The sequence below is a fragment of a genome, unplaced genomic scaffold (assembly GCF_019419815.1).
Source record: "Pyrus x bretschneideri cultivar Hongxiangsu unplaced genomic scaffold, Pyrus_bretschneideri_v1 Contig17, whole genome shotgun sequence".
In the NCBI taxonomy this organism is placed as follows: Eukaryota; Viridiplantae; Streptophyta; class Magnoliopsida; order Rosales; family Rosaceae; genus Pyrus; species Pyrus x bretschneideri.
Window position 1 is genome coordinate 943,111 of NW_025999468.1, and position 23,289 is coordinate 966,399.

Sequence of the window (23,289 nt, forward strand, 5' to 3'; positions counted from 1 at the left end):
AACCTGTTGAGAAACTTTGAAGGTGCACGAGAACGGATGCACTAATATAATTGCAGGGTAATTTCTCGTTAATTTCTATAAATTTCTTCGACGAAAGATATATACAGATTGATTTTCTCTCGTACAATAGACGGATGGACGGATTTGTCTGCAGTGGCGATTACAAAGTGTATTCTGTAATACAAAGCCAAAGAAGGAAGTCTTGCTCTACCGTTTTTCTTCGTCCTCTGTGTCGAGCTCAAGTCCCTCTGCGGCTAAAAGCTGACCGATGAGCTTTTTCTTGTCTTCCTCTGCTTTCCTTCGCATTAGGTCCCTTTTCTTTAAGACTAGCGTGTGTCGCTTGAGGGTACTGGAGAAATACTCTGCCGAGGCCTTTTTTTCTCTTGCCAGGATTCTCTTCTCTTCATCTGGGTCAACCTGGATGCCGAATACATCGACCCTAGGAAATCAGTTACAGAGAAATGCAGCCGAAACAAAGACACGATAGCTTTATCCGAATTTCTAACAATAAGATCATAGAGAGGAGCACGAGATTCTGAATAGTGTTTGATCGGTAATGATAAGAGACAAATAGAATATATGATTCCCGTTTATGTTTTTTTGCATCCTGCAAAAGGCTGGGCTTGCAGTATTTATCAAACAGGTAGAATGGAGAACTTCCATTTTTATTTCTGAACTACAGAAACTATGTTTAACAGCTGATTCGTGTACTAAGAGAATGATTCTATACCTTGGAACGAGAAAGTCGACGTGCGCGAATATTCATCTCACGCTGCTGTTGCTCTTGCCAAGCTGCTATTGCCATATCACCTCGCTGATCAAAAGCTTTTCGCTTTTTAATTAGCCATTCCATCCATGCTTGAGATGCCTGATACAATTGTGCACACAAAGAAATCGTTAAAAAACAACGAAAATACGAGCTGGTCTGATTAATGCAACTCGTGAATCTATTCTACATTTTCCTATATCTATCCTAAAAAGAATAAGCAAGAAAGTACAAAGCAACTTATATGCAAACTTCAAATCTTACTTTCATTGGGTTGAGTCGGTTATCCCTATCATATTGGCCCCTCTTCTCGTCATCCATGAGCAACTCATAAGCAGCTTGAATCTTAATAAATCTAGCTTCAGCTGTTTCCCCATCCTCTAGAGTCCCTCTACCATTGTAAACTTGAAAAAGGAAAGAAAACTAGATCAACTCCAATTTTCAACTTTCAAGCAAAAACCAATACACAAAAGAAGACGGCACAAAATATTGTAAAGAGCACATTTACTGACGATCTAACTTTTAAAGGTAGAAACCAATACGTGCAGCAACCTAATACGCAATGAAAGGCGAAAAGCAACGTCTGATATCAGTTTAAAAAACATGACACGAAAATTAGGCCACCTTGAATTGGATTCGAGGTATATTGAGGGAAGACATGGAGGGCAACTTCGAAATTTTGTCCAAGTTGAATGAATTACATAGATTTGTCAGAAAACTTATCCCTCCTTCAGCTTAGACAAAATTTGGAAGTCGGCCTTCGTTTCTTACACTAGCTAGTCATCCAATTCCAATTCCAATTCTACACACCAAACGTGGCTGCAAGGAATAAAAACAACTCCCAATGCCATAGGGCCCTTTTGCACGATAGCTCTGTTGCACACAAAGTGCAAAAGGTTTCTTCAAGTTGAAACTAACAAAGCTTTTACAAAAGGGTTTCTGCGTCTCGCCATATTAAAGCAATAATTGTTTACACATATTACTTGTGATAGCAGTCACCACTACCAAAGTAGCAATTCACAATTTCACAGACATGAAATCGAAAACTTGGAAAAGCATTTGGAAACAAGACAAGGGAACAAACCATCCGGATGATAAAACTTGGCCAGCCGTCTGTAAGCAATCTTTATCTGGTCATCGTCAGCGTCCCTCTCTAATTCTGCGTTTCAAAAAACAAAAAAAATTCAAAAACCAAAAAGTCAGAAACAGTGAAAACGTTGCAAATTCCAGAATTTACAAAACCAAAGATCAGAGCTTAATTCAATTACCAAGAGTTTCGTAGGGAGATTTGGGGTGGTCCCAACTGGAAGCCCGAACCACGGTCCGTCTCTGATTGACCCGGAACCACGACCCGCCCCAATTCAATCTCGCGAAATCGGACACCGGAGGAAAGCGAGGGCTGCAATTAGGATTTCGAAACGAAACCCTAGAACTGAAGCGAGCTTGGTGTCTGCAATACACGAAGGAGGTTAAGACCGTGTGGGGCCTACACATGGTTCTCAAATTGCTCATTTTTTTGGTTCCTGTTCAGGTACTTCTCAGGCTGTCGGATCGGGGCTCCGACCGAATTGGAAAGAATTGGATCCAACAAAATTGGAAATGGAAATTAGGGTTTTGAATTTGGGGGTGAGAAGGTTTAGAGGCGTGAAGGAAGTGGAAAGGTTCTGATAATGAATATTTTCAGAATCTGACTGAATCTGGGTTTCTTTGTTTTATTTGTAATTTTGGCTTTTTATATTTTCGCCTTTTATTTATTTTTTTTCCCGGGAAATTTTCTGGACAGAGGCCTCCTGCAGCATGACAGTTAGGATCTTGGACTTACCCGCCAAAGGAGAGAATATAAATGAAGGGTAATGTTAGGTAGGTCAAAATTTTAAATTAAATAATTTAGTTGAAGATGATTAGCTTATTACTTATGTGTTGATTAACGTGTTTTTCTTCTGTTGATAACACATCATTTGATTTGCAAAATTGGTTTAAAATTTTGATCTCTCTAACATTACTTATAAGTAAAAGACGTTTATTAATATTTAAGTAATAAATTAATCATTCACTTCCTGTCCTTTAGTTTTCAAAATGTTGTCTATAAATTTAGTCTTCCTAGCATTACCTTATATAAAAAGAGTACCCCAAACTATGGTATTTTTCAACTTATCTTTTATTTTTATTTTTTATGCATGAGTTAGTCATTTAGTTCAAATTCATCATAAACGAGAATCAAATTCAAAACCTCACTTATAAGTGAAGATAAAGAATGTCAATAAATCGTTATACTAAGTAATGTGATAATTGTTATTAAATTGTTGACCAAAAATGCACATTTAGATATACATATATATATATATATATTTTGTCCTAGTTGTATGCCTTATTGTGTTGGTATCTTTTTTAGCGTAACACAAAATAATGTTATATATAGCAGCGTCAGCTAAGTTTTTCTCCTCATCTTACATGACTTTTGATGTTCAGATTTCAATTTTTAAGATCAATAGGGGAACTTTCAATCTCATAGCTGGACTTAAATGTGTGTTTTGAATTGGTAATACTCGGGCACTAAACTTGTTCATATTTACACTTGTGAACTACATGTATCAATGGAGACTAGGTGGCAGCTGACTATATCAGTTCATGGGCAGAGCAGGCGCTGAGGGGTTGCAAGTGGTGCTACCGCAGAGGGCCCCCATCTCGGAAGGGCCCCTGATTTTTCAATTTTGCATGCATATACGTATATATAGTAGTAAGTGTAGAATATTACAAACTTGAGTCTTAGGACAAGTGGAATTATTGCTTCTTTACATCATCCTAGAGAGTCAGAGTTTGAATTTTCATGTTATTATGTGGAATTTTTATATTATTTTGTGGAAGCTTATGCATTTAATAAAAATATAAACTGAAAAAATGATGGAGATAAGTTTCGAACCATTCCACCTTTTCACTTGTTGATTTGTTAAATTTGTTTGTACTATTAGAATTTATAGAAGCTCAATTGAAAACTAAAATTATTATTTTGAACAAAAAAATTAAAAAAAATTAAATTCTTAGTACTTTTTAGGATCTCTAATTCATTTTCACACAGGACTTCTGAAATCTCAGGACGGGCTCTGTTCACGGGGTCAAGCAGTCCAACGAGAATACAGGGGATGTGGCCGGTGAAAGTCTTCCCTCCGTGCAAGCAACCCTCGCGTTGCTTGGTGCGCGTCATTAAGATTCGAGAGAGTTTCTGCAGAGTTTTCTGCCGAAGATCATCATATGCCTGCCTTGGACAAGATAAAAATTGGTAACTAGCATAAGTATATGGGTAGCTTGAAAGCATGGATCTCATGTTTAAACAAAAAAAATTAAAAAAAAAAAACAAAAAAAAAAAAAGCATGGCTCTCATGAAGCCACTAATGCCTCAAAACAAATAACATAAATATTTGGTCTTTTCAAAACCTGAATTTCATAAGTAAATTTTAGTGATATATCACGCAACATATATTTATTTTTCCCATCACACTTTGTGTGATAAATGTGTTTGCATAATATTTAGTTGATTGGTGCATATTTATATTTTGATCGATCATTGTAAAAAATAAACTCTAAACTCTATAAACTTTGAGGTATGGGAGAAAACTAAAAATTAACTACACATTCAAGAATTAGTTGATTTTATTAATAATGCAGAACAAATGAACTATAACAGTTGCAAAAAGTTTAAGAAATCCTAACTGCCTATCTTGGTAATTAATTATATATTAATTAAATTCAAAATTAATTAATTAATTAAGGCCATTAGAGCAACTCCAGCCCAAAGAAAATGGACTGGCACCAAGTGAAGAAAATGGACTGGCACCAAGTGAATCTGCTCCAGCCCGTGCAATTGACTGGCACCCAGCCCGTGCCAGTCAACAGCCCAGCCCAAAATGGACAGACCCATAAGCCGGTCTGTTTCTGGCGCGTGCAACACACGCGGTGCCCGGGGCGCGTAGCCGACAGGCTGTGCAGGCGCTGGGGCCCGCGTGCAGGCCCACTTGCAGTCGTCCGGGGTGAAGGATACGTGGCCTCCTCAGAGCCGTTGGATTTCCAACGGCTAGTTTTTTAGGCCGTTGGATTTGCAACGGTAAAAAAAATTTAAATTTAAATTTTAAATTGGACCGTCCGATCACAGATCAACGGTCCACGTTTATTTGACCAAAAATTAAAAAAAAAAAAAAAAAAGGCCCAACGGTCAGAAATTTGACCGTTGGCCACGTGGCATCGTGTTGGCTGTTGGATTTGATTATTTTTCAAATCCAACGGTCCCGATTAATTACAACATTAAAATTTATTAAAAATTAATTAAAAAATGTCAAAATTTTTTTAAAAAATACAGAAAAATTTTAAAAAATTAATTTTTTTTTTCTATAAATACCTAACCCTCATCTTCCACCTTACACCACATTTCAATATTTTCTACACTTTCTACACTTTCTACATTTGAATATTTTGTACACTTTGAGAGAAAAAAATGACTTCGTGGAAGCTCAGTGAAGATGTTACGTTGTGTGAATGTTGGGTTCGCACTACTCATGACCCGATTACGGGTAATGAGATGGATAAGCGAGAAATGTGGAGTAAAATTACGAAATCGTTCAACGATGTACATGGAAAAGATGTACATGGAAAAGATGCCAGATCTAGTCAAGGTCTTCAAGGTCGTTGGAAAAAACTCAATGCATCCTTTACTTGTTGGAAAAACACCCTCTCTCATGCTTCTGGTAATTTGCATAGTGGGACAAGTTTAGCGGATGAGGTAACAATATTTTTATTTATTTATATGCATTCCACCCACATCAATATTTTAATTTATTTAATTTCTTATGTAATTTTTATGTAATATGCATTCCAAATACTTATGTAATTTTTATGTAATTTTTATATAATTTTTATGCATTCCACAATTCTTATTTAATTTCTTATGTAATTTTTATGTAATATGCATTCCAAATACTTATGTAATTTTTATGTAATTTTTATATAATTTTTATGCATTCCACAATTCTTATGTAATTTTTATAGACACTACAAGCACAAGCATTCTACAATGCAAAGAACCATAACAAATCATTCAACAAATGGGAATGTTGGCAAATTGTCAAAGATTGCCCTAGATACAAAATTGTGGCAACCGGTCCAGAAGTTGTCATGCACGGTATGGGTCTACACAGTTCGCCAGAAGCAGACACAGCCGAACAAGAAGCCAACACATTTGAAGACACGGAAGGGATGCCTGAACAAGTGCCAGAGACCCAACCGACTCGTCAGTCCCTCAGGCCTCAAGGTAAAAAGGCATCAAAGAAAAAAGGTAGTTCTTCCAAAAATGACTACACTAAATATATGGAGGAACTTACTCGTCAAGGTGAAATGAACATGGCATGGGAAAAGGCTAGAGATGAGGAAAAAGCTGCTGCTGTGGCAGCAATTATTGCAGCTACTGAGGCTCGTGATGCGGCGTCTGAGAGACAAAGAGAAATAGTTAATCGAGAGAACGAGATGATTAGAGAAGCACTTCATCGAGAGAATGAGATGCTTAGAGAAGAAAGGATGGCTCAAACAGATCGTGACACTATGAACAAGTCTCTAGTAGGACTGTCTCCGAATTCAAAATATTTTTGGACATCAGAAAAAAGAGATGTCGTGCGAAGGAGGCGTGCAAGAGATGCCGAAACAAGTCAAGGGGGTTCCAGCTACAGAAATCCTAGCAACCAAGATCCTAGCACCACATATCCTAACTCCACAGAGTTTGTATAATTTCGCATTTATTTGTACTACTTTATTTAATTTCTTATGTAATTTCTTATTTATTTTTAGAACTTTATTTAATTTCTTATTTATTTTTAGAACTTTATTTAATTTCTTTTGTAATTTCTTATTTACTTTTAGAACTTTATTTAATTTCTTATGTAATTTCTTATTTATTTTTAGAACTTTATTTAATTTCTTATGTAATTTCTTATTTACTTTTAGAACTTTATTTAATTTAAACTTCAAATTACATAACCTCACCATTTAAACTTAAAAAAAAACCATTTAAACTTAAAACACCAAATAAAATTACATAAAACACCATTTAAACTTAAAACACCATTTAAACTTAAAATTACATAACCTCACCATTTAAACTTAAAACACCAAATAAAATTACATAACCTCACCATTTAAACTTAAAAAAGAAAGCAAACACACTAAATAAGATTACTTAAAAAACAATACACTTTATTCTTCAACCACAAGCCTTATTTTAATTATCTTCGCCTTCGTGCAATCTCCACTGATGGTCAATCAAGTCATTCTGGCGGGCTATGTGCCAATATGGCTCTTGCAATGAAGTGTATCGTTGAACGATCAATTCATTGTAACGTCCATCCCGTTCCAACGGCTCGTGTTGCACGGGATCTTCGGTCCGGTCATGAGCATAGTAGATTTGTGTTCTTGAGTTGTTCATCGGATCCGGCTCGTATTCATCGACGGCATCATAATCATACTCGTCTTCAACAATCATGTTGTGGAGAATAATACACGTCATCATGATGGATCGAAGAGCCTCGACATCAAACATTCTAGCTGCACACGAGCTTGCAGGATACCAAAACAACGCTCGACATCCTTCCTACACCCTTCTTGACACTTTGCGAAGTGTTTATCTTTTTCACTCTGCGGGTGTGGCACTGTTTTGACAAATGTTGACCACCTTGGGTAAATACCATCTGCAAGGTAGTATGGTCCCTCGTATTTAGTACCATTAACCCAATATGTGCATCTCGGCCCACGCCTTTGTAGCAGTTCGTCAAATACTGGAGATTGGGCAAGGACATTTAGGTCATTCTGAGCTCCTGGAACACCAAAAAAAGCATGCCAAATCCATGTATCAAAAGAAGCCACCGCTTCCAAAATGATGCTTTTGGCTCATTTTCTGTCGCCATAAGCTCCTTGCCACGCACTTGGACAGTTTTTCCATGTCCAGTGCATGCAGTCGATGCTTCCAATCATGCCAGGGAAGCCTCGCATCTCACCCTTCCTCAGAAGCCTTCGCATGTCCCTTGGCGTGGGTTGCCGAAGGTACTCATTGGTGTAGAGGGCTTCAATTGCAGAGCAAAACCGCATCAGGGACTCCAGAACTGTTGTTTTTCCCATCCTTGCGATCTCATCCACTTGATCTGCAGATGCTCCATATGCAAGCATTCGCAAGGCAGCCGTAATTTTTTGCTCAGGAAGAAGACCTAGCACATGAAAAGCATCCTCTTTTTGCACAAAATATGGATCATGGTTGCAAACATCACTCATGATTTTAGCGAACAAACTTCGTTGCATTCTAAAACGACGTCTAAAAACATGATCAGGGTAAACGCTGTTGGGAATAAAATAATCTTCCAAGAGATCTTTACCTCGTCTTTCCCTTCTTCTATCGATGTTTGCCGCACGTCCGGGTTTGGCTATCTGACCCATAGCTTGCATGATATGGCGAGAATGTGAGGCCCTCCGCCTTCTATGGTGATCATCCTCATCCTCCTCCATTGCGAAGACCTTATCTCCACCTCCATCTTGGTCAAGATTGACCAATTCTTCCTGTTGTGCCAACAACCTTTTTTGCTGCTCTTGCAACTGTTTATACGCTCTCCTTGAAGAAGACATTGTAAGAACTCAAGATTTGAAAACGATAAAGAAGAATTCTGAGCTAAAAAAAAGGATTGAGTTTAGTGTGAGGATGGATGTAGGGATATAGGGTTTATATGGACAAAAAAAAAGAAGATGAGGTTCTGGACAATGCCACGTGGCACTACGTGATTGGTTGAAAATCTTAGCGGAAATCTATTCAAAAAATAGTACGTTCGGATAATGACACGTGGCGTGACGAGATTGGTTAAAAATCTTATCGAAATCTTGCCTAAATTATTGTAAACAGGAAGTGACACGTGGGTTGTCGGGATTGGTTGAAAATCTTAGCGGAAATCTATTCAAAAAATAGTACGTTCGGATAATAACACGTGGCGTGACGAGATTGGTTAAAAATCCTATCCGAAATTAAAACTATTTTTTTTTATTATTTTATAAAAAAATTATTTAATATTTTAAATGGACTGGGTGCCAGCGCATTTTGTAGGGGTGGAGATCGTTTGTGCCAGCGCATTTTTAGACTAGGTGCCAGCACATTTTTTTTTGGGGTGGAGATGCTTTGGCCTATTACTGTTCATTGAGTCTGTTACTGTTCAATTAAGTGGATAAATGGGCTGGGTGCTGGCGCAAAGTGGATAGGGGTGGAGTTGCTCTTAGGAACGATCCATGTATGACTTGGTAAAAAATAATTAATTAATTAAATCCAAAAAATAATTAATTAATGTAATTATTAGAGCCCGAGCCCAATGCCTTGGTACACCCCAAAGCCCAATATTAAGGGTGAACCCAATTTTAATCTTCAAAGCCTATTACTCTAATAGTTTTCTATAAAGGACAAAACATTATAAAGTGAAGAAATCTTTTGAAAATTGCCAATGTGGGACAAAGAAATTTCTACTCAAAATTTCCAACAACCACTAGTATGGTATAGTCCGGTTTAATTTGGTATGGTCGGTACTTGGTTTTTCAGTTCAATTAGTACAGTCGAGTTCAACTTTTCATGATAATATTATACACTTTTGATCATGACTACGCATTCAGGTTGTACGCACTAATTGTGTTTGTTTCTCTTCTCGTGCAAAAGAGAAAATTGTTGCCCGCAGGTTTCAGCTAAGTTTTCCTCGTAATCTTGCATGACTTATACATGTGGATATAATGTTCAGAATCATCAAGCATATACAGAAATAATTCCAAATTATACATCAATTCTGGCTACAATCAAATGACTCGAAAAACCTTAATACTGCACCCAACAACAGATAAGCGTTTTGGCGAGCAAATGATTCCTACCCTTGAGAAACTAGTATATGCTACATGCATTGGACATAACTTGAAACCTATATGTTTTGAATTGGTAACCCTCATCATCAAGCTTCTACATATTTACACCTGCTGAAACAGGGAGATATAAGTTCGTAATATAATGGAAAAAGAATACATATAACTACGGAGGGTACATTGCAGCTGACTATGTTGGTTCACGGGGACGAGCAGTCCAAAGAGAACTGAGGGCACGTAGCCGGTGAAAGTACTCCCCCATTGCAAGCAAGGCTTGCGCTGCTTGGTATGTTGTGAGGATTCGAGACATTTGCTGCAGTGTTTGCTGCCGAAGGTGATCTGCCTGCCATGGACAAGAGAAACATACAATATACCTCATCAAAGGGAGTGAATTGTCACAAGGAATTTCTTACATTATCGCTTATTAACAGTTTCTCACCCCATTGAAGTTTGAATTCGTTATAAGAACGTGAAGTTATATAACAGAATTTAGTTAAATTTTGATGAGTCTTTTTTTTAGGGAAAATGTACACAAATGGAACCAATTCGAGTTACAGATTTTTTTTATCAAAATTAGAACTGAAGGGACACTAAACAGACACTCAAGGGGCACTAAACATTTGTTTATGTACGGCTTATTGTTTGTTTAGTGCTACTCGGTTCAATTTTCGATTAACAGTCAGTAACCATTATATTTTTACATATTACCCAATTTCTTAGACCCTTTGGAGAATAATCAAGAAATACAATTAGTATTGGATCTATGCAATTTTATTAAGTACCCTGCAATTATGAGTCTAATTGTAAAAAATTATGATTGGAATCTGATGAATCACCTGGCTGACAAAGTTCTCTAGTGCTTCCAACTTCTCAAGTGCAGAAGCCATCTGAGATCCGAAACTTTGTCCACTCATTTGATCAGCTGCTATGCTGAGTGCCAATGTCTGCTGCAGTTTGTCCATACCCTGCGAGAGAGCATCCTCCGCTTGCTGAGACGATAGCCGCAGGTTACAGAAATCCAAAAGTTGTTGATCAGTCAATGGCTGAAGCTGCGGCAACACAATCTGAATAAACGAAACAATAAGCAGCATGTTATGCACTTAAATGAAAAAAATATTGCACTATAACTCATCAGAAATGATGTGAACTAAGTTAAGTTACGTTTAGCAGCTCTGAGGGGCGAAATCCTCCAATCCAATGAAAATAGCGTTCAACTGATGTTCGCCATATGCCAGAGAGTAAGTAAAAGACATCAGCCCTTGCTGCATCTGCCTTCATTCGGAAAAGATTGGCGTAGTGGTTCAAGGCACCCTTCACGAGTTTCAGCAGTTCTATGTCCGTTACATGATCTTGCAGTGCATTTCTGAGTTCAACATTCTGTCTGTATTGTTCTTCAACCCAGTGTCCATATTCCATCTCAAATGTAGTGATCCCTGCAAGATCCACAACTGGATTAACAAAATGGCACTATAAACACAATAATCTACGAAAAACACGTAAAAATTTCTCGAAAACAAATACGTCGTTAGGTCATTGAGGGAAATATTTTTGCAACAATTTAAGGAGTTCAGAATCACAAACCTGAATTCAAAGCTCCGTTGTATCCCATATGACTAGTACCTAATGCATTGCCTGCATAGGCACCCTGCAAATCAGGCAGTCACGGGTTCATCCGATGAATACCAATTTGATTCTGCCTAATATGGAAACAAATGTATCTGGTAACATGATCAAAGATGAAGAATGGTGATTTTCAACTCACCTGTTTTCTAGCTTTGTCAAGTTCCTGCTCCAGCTTTGCTAGTTTTAAGCGGCTTGTTTCGAGTTGTTGAACATAAGCCTGTGGTAGTACAAGATGAAATCATTCAAATAACTTCATAGGATGTAGCAAGAAATGCACCAATAAATAAGGACTTGTATGTGATTGATATTCACTTTTTTTCGTATACGACTCTTGCGTGCAGCTTCACGATTTTGTTCTAACCGTCTCCGTGCCTGTGAATATGTGCACTTCAGAATCAATTTACACGAAAATGATAACAAAAAATACCAAAATTGCATTGATGACAGTATGGTCTTTTTTATTGATAAGATATATGAATGAATAACAAAAATGACACAGATATGTTGCCTTGCTAGTTAAGAAACAAGGAAAGTTGGGGAGAGCATAGCTATATCACCTTATCAGCCGATCTGTTCGGTTCATGATCATTGCCAGAAGGCATCATGGATTCATGAGAAACAAATCCAAACTAGAGGAAGAAAATCAGGAAATTAATTGAAGCTCAATCAGAAGAAATAAATTGAACTAACATTGAAGAAAAAGGGACCAAGAGATTCATTTATGTTCTTCACCTTGGTTTCGATCCCAGAATCCACTTCTATAATTGAGGAAGCAGCTGTGTTAGAGCCGTGATCACCTCTCAAGGTTTCTTTCCACACATCAACCTGGCGGAACGGCTCGTATATCCCCATTTGTCTTGAGGTGGCAAACTGAGTTGATGGATAGCTCATACTCTAGCAACAAATTCAACAAACAAACAAGTAAACGAATAGATTTCATAATCACTGCTGCGAACTCACAGCTTCATGAATAAGACCAATAAATATGTCCCGTAAATATGTGCAGATAGAATCCGTTGCAAACTTTTAATCAAAAAAAGAACCGATGAGACACCGAACAGACAAAAGTGCTAGAAAATGGCCCGAAAATTCAGAAATTGAAAACACAAGGTAACAAGTAATATTCAAACAAATTATAACTTGAGATGGTTCTAACTACAGCATCAGAAAGTTGAATTTTTGGGAACCTCCTTAAAAAGGAAAGGATTTGCATGGTGAAACAGAAGCCTTAAACCAGGAAAAAAAACATTGAAAACCAAAGAAGAAGCATGAAAACATGAAAAACTTGCACTTTAAATGATTAGACGAAATGGATAACGATCAATAAAAACTTAGGGAGGGAAGTGATAATCTGTGCAGTAATATTATAGTAATATATGTACTTGCAAGGGAAAACAATGACTTTAATTACCTCTTGTAACATGCCTACTCCAGCAAAAGTGGAAGCCATGAAAATAAACTATCTTTCTCTCTCACCAAACGGAAAGTAGCTTGAAACTTCAGAGCTCTGAGTCATTCAATCAGACCGAACAAATTAATGTGGGAATTAATGGAGGAAGATGGTGAATAGGGTTTTCTGGGTTGGGTTGGGGAGGACCGTGGTAGTTCAACATTCCCAAAGATCATTTGGGGAAACCCAAATTTGTGGGAATCATTTGTCATAAAATTCCGCAGATGATTTTTAAGCAAAACTTTGCAGGAACCCATACGCCCCCACCGTAAAATATAAATTCTTTCCTCAGAGCGCTACAGTAAACTGTTAACGTCTCTACGTCCCCACTAACATCTTTTTCATTACTTTGTATCTTTCTTTTCTTTTGCTTTTGCCGAAAAAACAAACAAAAGAAAAAAAAGAGCTAAAAAGAGAAGAAATAATTGTGTGCTTCAAGAAATTTTTATCGGTGCAAGCACGTAGTTTATCATGAACATGATGAGAGGAAACGATAAGATTGATATGTTGCACTTTTATAGTATATTAATAAAATTTGAGTTTATATATTATAATTTGAACAAAATAGTAACGTCACATAATCGCATTTTAAGTACACTGAAAACTTACTTATTGTGTACTACACATACACAATGTAAGTTGGTTAATGTTGTGTAATGTACCTCCCCCATATATAACTAGTATTTTATTAGAACACGATTTTGTAGTTTGGCTCACTTGATGGACGTCAAAGTGAGCAACCAATGAGTAACACGTAATCTAATGGCTCACTTCGATTGTATTGAATCCAATGATAAGATGATCAATACTCATAAGGGTTTTTTAGGTTCATTAGAAAGAGATTTTTTTTGAAATAGTCGGTTACTTATAATACAAGTAAATTACATAATGGTTTTGCTAATTTAAGGAACATAAAAGTAAGTGACTTTTAGCAACACGTAATTTAATTAATGGCTCACTACCTCTGTATTTGGTATCCTACTTGAAATGATTTTAAATTCAATGGCTAAAATGATCATATACTATTTTTTGGTTATTAAAGTTGTAAACTGAAATAGAAAGGAACGAAGTTACCCGAAAAATGTAGAAGCCTTGAGTGGTGAATGATTCTTGGGATGAGTCGCGGACTAAGCCGCTCTCTTTAAGACGTTTCGCGGCTCTGCCCAAAGTGTGCAAGTAGTTCACAAACACCACGTTGTCCCCAGGATAAAACAGCCCATAATATTCTTCTTCTGATAAGATTCTTCTTTGTACATGTGAAGAACCTTCGAACTCACACCTTTTCGAAATGTTGTTTTTTAAATCAATATATGTAAAACTTTTTTTCCTTCTTTTTCACCTCTACTATGCGCATCACTTATATATTTATATATATTATATATGTAAAGAGACGTTTTTGGACTAATATTTATACATATATATATTATAAATAAAGAGACGTTGAGGGGTAATTGGGGTTTCAAAACCGTAGCAAATCAAAACGGACAAATCATAAAAGCCACAACGGGATAAAATCAAAACATAAGTAAATTCAAACTGAAAAAGAAAACGAAATGGTTCGATTGCATGTTTCATATTTAGGGGAGATAACTCCTTAGGCCAAAATTAATTGACTTTTAATATTGATAATAAAACAAAACATAAATATATTTAAATGAAAACATAACTGCTCTAACAATCCCCCACTTGTTTTTATTTAAAATATATATCAAGCAACATATCATAAAGCTATGCATAAGTAAAGGTGTTTCTCAACTTGAACCTGTACATAGTGTTAGCGATCCAGATTATACTAGAGTAACTCTATCTCTGACAACACCACACACATAACTTTATTAAGGTGAAGTTCAAAAAGCCAGCACATTACGACCATGTTCTTGTATCCCAGTATAGTGAACGCTCTAGAAACTCGCCCAAGATTTCGTAGGAAGTGGCCTCACTTCCACATTCACATAGGTAAGACTATCAAGGATATTCATGTAGCTAGATATCCCACTCAACATAGAGTATAGACCTTACTAAGAGAAAAAAAAAAATCTCAACCTAAAAACGCTTCAGGATGTCATGCTTCTTAGGGATGAACATGGAATAATATTTCAAATTAAAATTAGCAAGACTTCACTCATATCACTTGTGACTTGTTATTACCCTTTGAACCTATTTCTTGGGATCTCCAGCCTATAGGTTGGGTTTCTATCACAAATGACTCAATTTTATACGGGCTTTAGTCCCATCCCTGTCGAGGTTTTCCAAGCCTTTTCTCGCACTAGTCCTTTCGTCAGAGGATCAGCCAAGTTTTCCTCAGACCGTATATGATCCACTCTTATAGCTCCATTAGAGAGATAATCTCTTACAGTGCTATGCTTATGACGTATCTGTTGCATTTTCTCATTATAATAATGGTTTTGCACTTTAGCTATTGCCTCTATGCTATCACAATGGATCAAAATTGCTGGAATTAGTTTCTCCCATAAAGGGGTATCTGACAGTAGGTTTCTCAACCATCCTGCTTCTTCTCCCATAAAGGAGTATCTGATAGTAGGTTCATTAATTTTAGAAGAATTAGAACCCCCACTATTTCGAAGATTAAAAGGAAATTTATTCTCATAAAAAATCAGCATCAAGTGACTCAATTATGACATGTTTCTTCAAATCATAAAATCTATATGCTTTGCTATTACATGCATAACCAATAAAAACACATTCATATGCTCTACTAGCCAATTTCGATCTTTTTGGATCAGGTTTACAAACATAAGCTAAACAACCCCAAGTTCTGAAATACAACACATTTGGTTTCTTATTTTTCCAAATTTCAAAAAGAGAAATATTTGTTTTTGAGTTAGGAATTCTATTTAACACATAACATACAGTCAATACAATTTCATGGTAGATTGATACCGTCTTAAAATTGTTGTAAACTGAAATAGAAAGGAAAGAAGTTACCCGAAAAATGTAGAAGCCTTAAGTGGTGAATGATTCTTGGGATGAGTCATGGACTAAGTCGCTCTCTTTAAGACGTTTCGCGGCTTTGCCCAAAGTGTGCAAGCAGTTTACAAACACCACGTCGTCCCCAGGATAAAACAGCCTAGAATCCTCTTCTTCTGATAAGATTCTTCCTTGCACACCGGAAGAACCTTCGAACTCACACCTTTTCGAAATTTTGCTTTTTAAATCAATATATGTAAAACTTTTTTTTCCTTCTTTTTCAGCTCTACTATGCGCATCACTTATATATTTATATATATTATATATGTAAAGAGACGTTTTTGGACTAATATTTATACATATATATATTATAAATAAAGAGACGTTGAGGGGGTAATTGGGGTTGCAAAACCGTAGCAAATCAAAACGGACAAATCATAAAAGCCACAACGGGACAAAATCAAAACATAAGTAAATTCAAACTGAAAAAGAAAACAAAACAGCTCGATTGCATGTTTCATATTTAGGGGAGATAACTCCTTAGGCCAAAATTAATTGACTTTTAATATTGGTAATAAAAAAAAACATAAATATATTTGAATGAAAACATAACTGCTCTAACAGAAGCGAGCACTGGTATATAAAGTTAAACCATAATTAGTGAACCGACATGCAATACACTTTTCACATGACATAATACAGGTAGATTTTGTACATCATATACATATCAATAATTATATCATATAGTGTATTGAATTTACTCTTACATTTTGGGATGAATGATAAATATGCAATAGGGGTAAGAAAACAATCTTATAATAGGTTTCGGGGAAATGATGCTAGGGTTCTTTGAAGACTTGTGGAGGCACCAACGGTGCATAGGGTCAAGTATCCTGGTACGAATTCGGCTCTGGCCCCTGTTTCTTACTCTAATTTGCATTTTAGTTAAAGTAGATAGGCTAATTAATGGGTTGAAAGTTAATTGGAGAATAGATAATTGCTGGTATTTAGTTTAGTTTCACAATTTAGCTAATTGCTTTAGTGTAAATGCTTTGTTCAATGATAAGTGTTGGCGGGCTGAAGGTATTTATGCAATTTACAATCCAAATTGCAGCTTTTGTCTAATTGAGTTGTAGTTAGGATTTTTCATCTAGCTAATGATCAATGGTGGGTTTTGGGGAGTGGAGCCTAGAGGAAAATCATTAGGGTTGTAACCAATTACTGGAGGTTGAAGAGCTCCCATGTGTTTCTTACTTCCAGTTTAAAATTGGGATTTTGGGCATGCAACGATTTGGGTGCCAAAGAAGAATTCGAGTTAGCTGCGATTCAATTAAATAGTGCCTCACAAAACCGTGGTTACGAGTTTCTAGAGATTAATTGCTCAACCCTTTGCAAATATATAGGGTTTGTAGCTTATCTAATGTTTAATAATTTTGGGGAACATGAGATAGAAGCCTATGTGAGAGTTCATGTGATATGTGGGCTATCTGGGGAACAAGTAAAGATGCAGGGCGCTGAAGTAGTGAAGATCTTTGGGAGCGAAGATGAAGGTTTGATGCAGGAACCTGACATTGTGAAAATAAGATTCAATTATCATTGGATGCTTAAGGTAATGCTGGGGATTCTGGTACATGACCAAGGGGTAAGCTCTATGAATTGTAGCTCATCTGGGATTATAAATTCTATCTCCAATCTTTTTACTTTTAGACAAAATGATGATAGATGGATAGTTATCTCTAGTATTAATTTTATTGACTCTATGTTTGGTGATGACGAGTTCTTTGTCATGCCATGTGACAATAATCTTGTTTGTGATTATAAAAGTGTTAATTTTGATTTCTTTGATGTTATGAATGATCTTGCTTTATACCTAGTTGTAGAACGTCAAATGTGAAAAGTGAGGAGGCTAAAACTAGGGAGAACACTAGAAATACGGTTTCCGCTTTTCTTAAAGTAGAGGTTGGCTCTGTGAGTGCAAGGCCCAAAATAGGAATGATGAGTCCAAAGAAAAGAGTCTGTGAGGAGGATGTTGTTAAAGCTGGGCCTAGTGGTGGTGACCCTCATGCCACTGTTAGGATGCTGAGTTCGAGAAAGAGAATCTAAGAGGAAATTGCAAATAAGGAAGAATTTAGTTATCTTGAAGAATTAGATTGATGAAGTGTCTTGCATGGAATTGTAGGGGTATTAGGAGGAGGAAATTTCCTAGTAATTTTAATTTTATATGTAGTTTAGCTAAATTGGACCTTTTTTGCTTGATGGAGATTAAGGTGGCTGTTCATAAGGTCCCCAAGAACTTTTATTCCAAGTATTTCGACAATATTTTTTGTTGTTATCTAATTGGCCGTTTTGGGGGCCTCTGCTTATGTTGGAATAGTACTAAGGTTTTTGTTAGTATAATTTCTTCCTCTCCGAGATATATCCATTGTTCTATAAAGGACTTAGTTACTAATTTAAAGCAATTAGTTACTTTCATTTATGCCTTTCCCCAAAAACATTTGCAGTGTGACTTGTAGGATGAGGTCCTCAAGTTAGATCCAATTCATAGTCCTCGGTGCTTAGTTGGAGATTTTAACAATATTGTTGAGCTTTCAGAGAAGGTTTGAGGTAATCAAACCCATACCATGGACATGAACAATTTTGTCAATTTTCTTAATCGTGGCAACCTTTTGTCTTTAAATGCGTCTGGAGTTCCTTTTACTTGAACTAATTGCCATACAGATCATACGGTTGTTTTCGAGTGATTAGATAGGGTGGTGGCTAACCCTTTATGATTAAATATGTTCCCTAATTATCATTTGCATAACTATCCTATTTTTGGTTCTGATCATAGTCCTATTTTATTATCTCATTCTAGTGAGGAGAAGAATAACTACTTCTTGTTTAAATTTGAGGCTATGTGGCTTAATCATCCTTAGTTTAAAATGTTTGTGCAAAATTTTTGGCATTGTGACCCTACTATTAATCCTAAAGATAAATTCAGAGTGTGTACTAGTAAGTTTAAATTTCTAGTTTGTAAATGGAACAAGGACACTTTTGGCAATTTAAAGGAGAAAAGAAAGAATTGTTAAATGAAATTGATGAGCTTCAAAAGCAAATTATGAGTAACAACTTTGTTGATTTGATGATGGAAAAATCTCTTCGAGATGAATTGAATCATGTGTTACTTTGTGAAGAAATTTGAGGGCCCAGAGAGCTAAAACTAATTGGCTGCAACTTGTGAATAAGAATACTAAATTCTTCTAAACTATGGCTACTTTTCGTAAAAAAGGAATGAAATTACAAAAGTCAAAGATGAGAATGGTTTTTGGTGGTCTGTTGGTCAGGGCCTTGAATAGGTTTTTGTGCATGATTTTAAAAAGTGTTTTTCCTATGGCAGTCCTCCATCGGGGGCTGACCTAAGTAATTTAGCGAATATCATTCAACCTTGTGTTTCTAATCATCATAATGAAAGTTTGTTGTTTCTTGTTACAGATGAGGAAATTTAGGATACTGTGCGTAGTATTGGAGCTCTTAAAGCTCCGGGTTCTAATGGTTTAAGTGCGGCCTTTTCATGGTTGTTGGGACCAAATTAGGGACTCTGGTTCCTGTTTGGTCAAAGATTTTTTCCAAAATGGTTCTAGCTTACGACTTATAAATCATACTAACATCGCTTTAGTTCCTAAAATAGATAATCCGGAAACTATTAGTAACCATAGGCCTATTAGTTTGTGTAATGCTAGTTATAAAATTATCACAAAGATCATCATTAAGAGACTAAAACCTCTTTTGGATCTTTGCATCTCTCAAAATCAAGGTGTTTTTGCTCCTAGTAGAGCCATTCAGGATAATATTCTTATTGCTCACAAAATGTTTGCTGGTTTCAAAAAGATAAAAGGAAGAACTGGAGCTATGGGTGTCAAGCTGGATCTGGAAAAGGCATATGATTACTTAAACTTGGATTACATTCGGTATGTTCTTCTTAGATTTGGTTTTGATAATCGTTGGGTTGAATTAGTTATAGAATGTATTACTTTTCCTTCCTTCTCTGTGCTTATAAACGGGCAACCTCATGGTTATTTTTATCCGAAGCGGGGAATTAGACAAGGGGACCCCTTGTCCCCTTATGTTTTCATCATTTGTATGGAATCGTTAATTAGACACCTCAATAACCTAACAAATAATCCAAAGTCTCATATCGGCATTTTGTCCTCACCTAGAGGATTTAAAATCCCAAATCTAGTGTTTGATGATGACTGTCTCCTGTTTGCTAAGGTCACGCTGAAGGGTGCGAGGAATATTCTTTAAATCCTTAATATGTTTTCTAAAGCACGGGCCAACAAATAAACTTAAATCGTCCTTGTATTTTTCTAAGAATACGACTTCTCCAACTAGAATTGATATTGTTAATATTTTACATATTCAACATAAAACTACTATTGGTAAGTATCTAGGAATTCATAATATTGTTTTCTGGAAAGACTAAGTTAATCATAATGAGTTACTTAAGAGGGTTAAGCAAAAATTAGCTGGTTGGAAAGCAAGCACTCTTTCAAGAGCGGGGAGGCTTACTTTAATTAACTATAATCTAACGGGTATGCCTAATCATGTTATGTCTTACTTTAAGTGTCCTGACAAGATTGTCAATAAGCTTAATAAAAAGTGTAGGGATTTTTTCTGGGGTAGGGATAAGAAAATTTTTCCAGTGGCTTGGGATTTGGTCTATGCTCCTAAGAAAATGGGAGGTTTGGGAGTTAGAAGACTTGATCATTTTAATAATGCTTGCCTTACTAAGTTGGGTTGAAAGGTTATGACTGAGGAGGATAACTAGTGGGTGAAGTTAGTAAAAAGTAAGTACCTTAGAAAGGAAAATTTTCTAGATAATAAAATTAGACAAAATCATTCTTTTGCTTGGAAAGGTATCTTGAAAACTGAGGACTTAAAGGTATGAGATGGAGAGTGGGTAATGGTAAGAACATTTTATTTTGGTGCCACAATTGGGTTTTTCCTTACCCGTTGTTCCATCCCTTACCCAATATTGACAACCAAAACATTAATTGGGACTTGAAAGTTAATGAATTTATTGATAATTATTGTTGGGATAGGAAAAAGTTTTCGCAAGTGGTTAGTAATGAAATTGTGAGAAAAAATTGCAATATTACAATTCCCTTGTAGGATTCCAAATATGTGCTAGTTTGGGGTCCAAATACAAATGGTAAGTTCTCTGTTAAATCAGGTACTTGGATCCAGAAAGGGACGTTGACTCAATCTACAAAGCATAAGTTAATTAATAAGATGTGGAAACTTAATATTCCTCCTAAAGTTAAGATGTTTGTGTGGTTGTTCATTCGTGATAGACTTCAAATTACAAAAAGATTAAGTCATATTGTAATTAATAGTGATAAGATGTGTCCTTTTTGTAATTCCGTAGACGAGGACCAAATGCATTTATTTTTTAATTGTGGTGTCACTAAATTGATTTGGGACCCTTATTCAATTAAGCGGGGCAATTTCACTAATGCTAACTTCAACTCAGCAATAAACTGGCTAAATTCTTTAAAGCATGTTGATAAGGAAGTTCCTAGTGATTTGAGCTTGTGTTTGTTCTTTTGTTGGCAAATTTGGAATGACCGTAATAATATGGTGTTCAGGAATATTTTGTCCATCCCGGCAAGATCTAAGTTATTGGCTATGTCTATGGGTGAACGATATCTTAAAGCCAATGGTAAAGGTTTGAGAAGAAATACTAATGATACTTCCATAATTGTTAAATGGCATCCGCTGGATAAGAGTTTTTTAAGTTAAATTTTGATGGTTATGTGGTTAGGGACAATGCGGCGGCATGATTTGTCTTGAGGAATCATAATGGGTAGATTATTGGAGGTGGAGCTTTAAATCTGGATGGTGCCACTATTTCTGAAGTGGAGGCTAAGGCTCTCAGAGAGGGCCTTCTTTTTGCTCAAAGGAAGGGCTATAAAAAGATTATGGTTGAAGGTGACTCTAAGTTGGTCATTCAATCAGTGTTGGATTGGGGTGCGACGCCATGGAATCTGGTTCCTATTATTAAAGATATCAAGTAGACGACAACCAATTTTGATTGCATTGACTGGAAGCATATTTATAGAGAGGCTAACTTTGTGGCAGATACCTTCGCTCGCCATGGCCTTCTTATTACTGATTGTCATATTTGGGATCATTGTATTCCTTTATTTGCTCTTCATGCTCTTCAGTTTGATTTTGTGGGGAACGGTTGTACCTGTGGGTTTTACCTTCAATATATTTTTATTGTTTCAAAAAAATTTTGGCATGAATAACATCATCAATTGAAAAGACAGGTGGAGAATGCTAGATGGTTGGTGAACGGTGACATCTTTGACCAATGAGGATAAAGAAGGTATGTACGCTTAGAAGGACCAGGGTCAGCTTTGTTATTTGAAGAACAACGAGATAGAATCAGACAGAGCTGTCCAACAAGCTTTTTTTTTTTTTTTTTTTTTTTTGGAAATAAACTATATTATCTACACTAAGAAGAAGAAATGGGCTTAACTTCATAATAAAGTAGTCCAACAAGCTTGTTAAGTGGTCAGTACTTTCTGACTATACTTGTGAGAAGCTAGAATTTCCAAAAGATGAGATTCTCTTCCCTCCCTTGTTCCCTCCCGAAAAGGAGGAGAAAAAAAAGGGAGAGAATCCTTGTCCATTTCCAAATTCTACCACTAGACTAAACATGAATTATGTTCTCCAATACGTTCCTTTACGAGTGACCCCACAAGGAGTTACAAAGAAAGTCAATTTCTACATCCAAAACTTGTCAAGTTAGTGTATTGGCACTAACACAACTTTTGGAGAGCCTAGTCATCATCAAAGAATTAGAGCCAACACAATTTTTCGAGAGTCCAGTCATTCAACATCCTTAAGCTAGAGCTAGCGTAACTTTTTGAAAACCTAACTTAATGAGGCAAACCTCAGTAAATTAGGGCCAGGACGTGGCGAAGAAATAGTAAGCTCTAATGCCATGATAAACTTTAAAAGCCTAGTATAGTCCACCATCAATATCACCTATATTGTGTCAACTTAACAATTTTATAGATTTTTTTTCTTTTAAATATTTTGTAGTGAAAGATATAGGGAGAAATATATATATATATATATTCGGTTTTTTTTTTTTTTGTTAAAAGAAATATTTCGTTTTAAAATTACAATTGCATGCTACAAAGTACAAAATGTCAATTAGTGGTTTTGCTAATCTAGCACATATTTAAATTTATTCTGTTTTAAACACTAATCAAACTCCAATAAAAATATATTTTTACCACATTTTTCATACCATATTTGTACCACCTCTTTAATAGATATAAGATCTACATGTATTCGTGAGCTTTGTCTCTATTAGAGAGAGAATACAAATGTCTTGTGAAAATGTGGTAAGTGTAGCATTACTCAACTCCAATATGAAGAAAAAATTTATATCTAAAATATCTCCAAAATAGAGCCTAAAATGAATATTATAAGGGCAGTGCGGTGTTGTATTATTGTAAGTTCTTTGTACCAAACATCTTTTGAAAGTTAAATCAGTGAAGGCATTTTTACTTACAAGGGGCGTTGTATCATTGTAAGTTCTGTGTTTCGAACATTT

The 23,289-nt window shown here is 36.0% G+C and overlaps 2 protein-coding genes across 2 annotated transcripts; both read right to left on the minus strand.

The window, feature by feature from the left end:
- Positions 1 to 47: 47 nt before the first annotated feature.
- On the minus strand, positions 48 to 2,343 carry LOC103957002 (uncharacterized J domain-containing protein C4H3.01). Its single transcript, XM_009369066.3, has 5 exons — positions 2,035 to 2,343; positions 1,851 to 1,925; positions 1,031 to 1,170; positions 731 to 868; positions 48 to 417 (listed from the first exon to the last, which is right to left on the minus strand). The coding sequence occupies exons 1-5, from the start codon at positions 2,276 to 2,278 to the stop codon at positions 208 to 210; spliced, it is 807 nt and encodes a 268-aa protein (XP_009367341.2). The 5' UTR covers positions 2,279 to 2,343; the 3' UTR covers positions 48 to 207.
- Positions 2,344 to 9,527: 7,184 nt separating this feature from the next.
- LOC125467834 (transcription factor TGA7-like) lies at positions 9,528 to 12,998 on the minus strand. Its single transcript, XM_048581469.1, has 9 exons — positions 12,711 to 12,998; positions 12,032 to 12,193; positions 11,857 to 11,928; positions 11,612 to 11,671; positions 11,439 to 11,516; positions 11,258 to 11,321; positions 10,838 to 11,109; positions 10,513 to 10,740; positions 9,528 to 10,019 (listed from the first exon to the last, which is right to left on the minus strand). Exons 1-9 carry the CDS (start codon positions 12,747 to 12,749, stop codon positions 9,867 to 9,869), a joined length of 1,128 nt encoding a protein of 375 aa, XP_048437426.1. The 5' UTR covers positions 12,750 to 12,998; the 3' UTR covers positions 9,528 to 9,866.
- Positions 12,999 to 23,289: the final 10,291 nt, after the last annotated feature.

Bases quoted from the DNA above. Each gene is read 5' to 3' on its own strand.
- LOC125467834 (XM_048581469.1), bottom strand. From the start codon at position 12,749: ATGGCTTCCACTTTTGCTGGAGTAGGCATGTTACAAGAG. The intron at 12,194-12,710 runs GTAATTAAAGTC...ATTTGTTGCTAG, and splicing joins GAGTAGGCATGTTACAAGAG to AGTATGAGCTATCCATCAAC. The intron at 11,672-11,856 runs GTGATATAGCTA...ACATATTCACAG, and splicing joins CGAACAGATCGGCTGATAAG to GCACGGAGACGGTTAGAACA.
- LOC103957002 (XM_009369066.3), bottom strand. From the start codon at position 2,278: ATGAGCAATTTGAGAACCATGTGTAGGCCCCACACGGTCTTAACCTCC. The intron at 1,171-1,850 runs GTTTGTTCCCTT...TCCTTTTTCAAG, and splicing joins CAAGTTTTATCATCCGGATG to TTTACAATGGTAGAGGGACT. The intron at 418-730 runs GTATAGAATCAT...TTCGGCATCCAG, and splicing joins GTCGACTTTCTCGTTCCAAG to GTTGACCCAGATGAAGAGAA.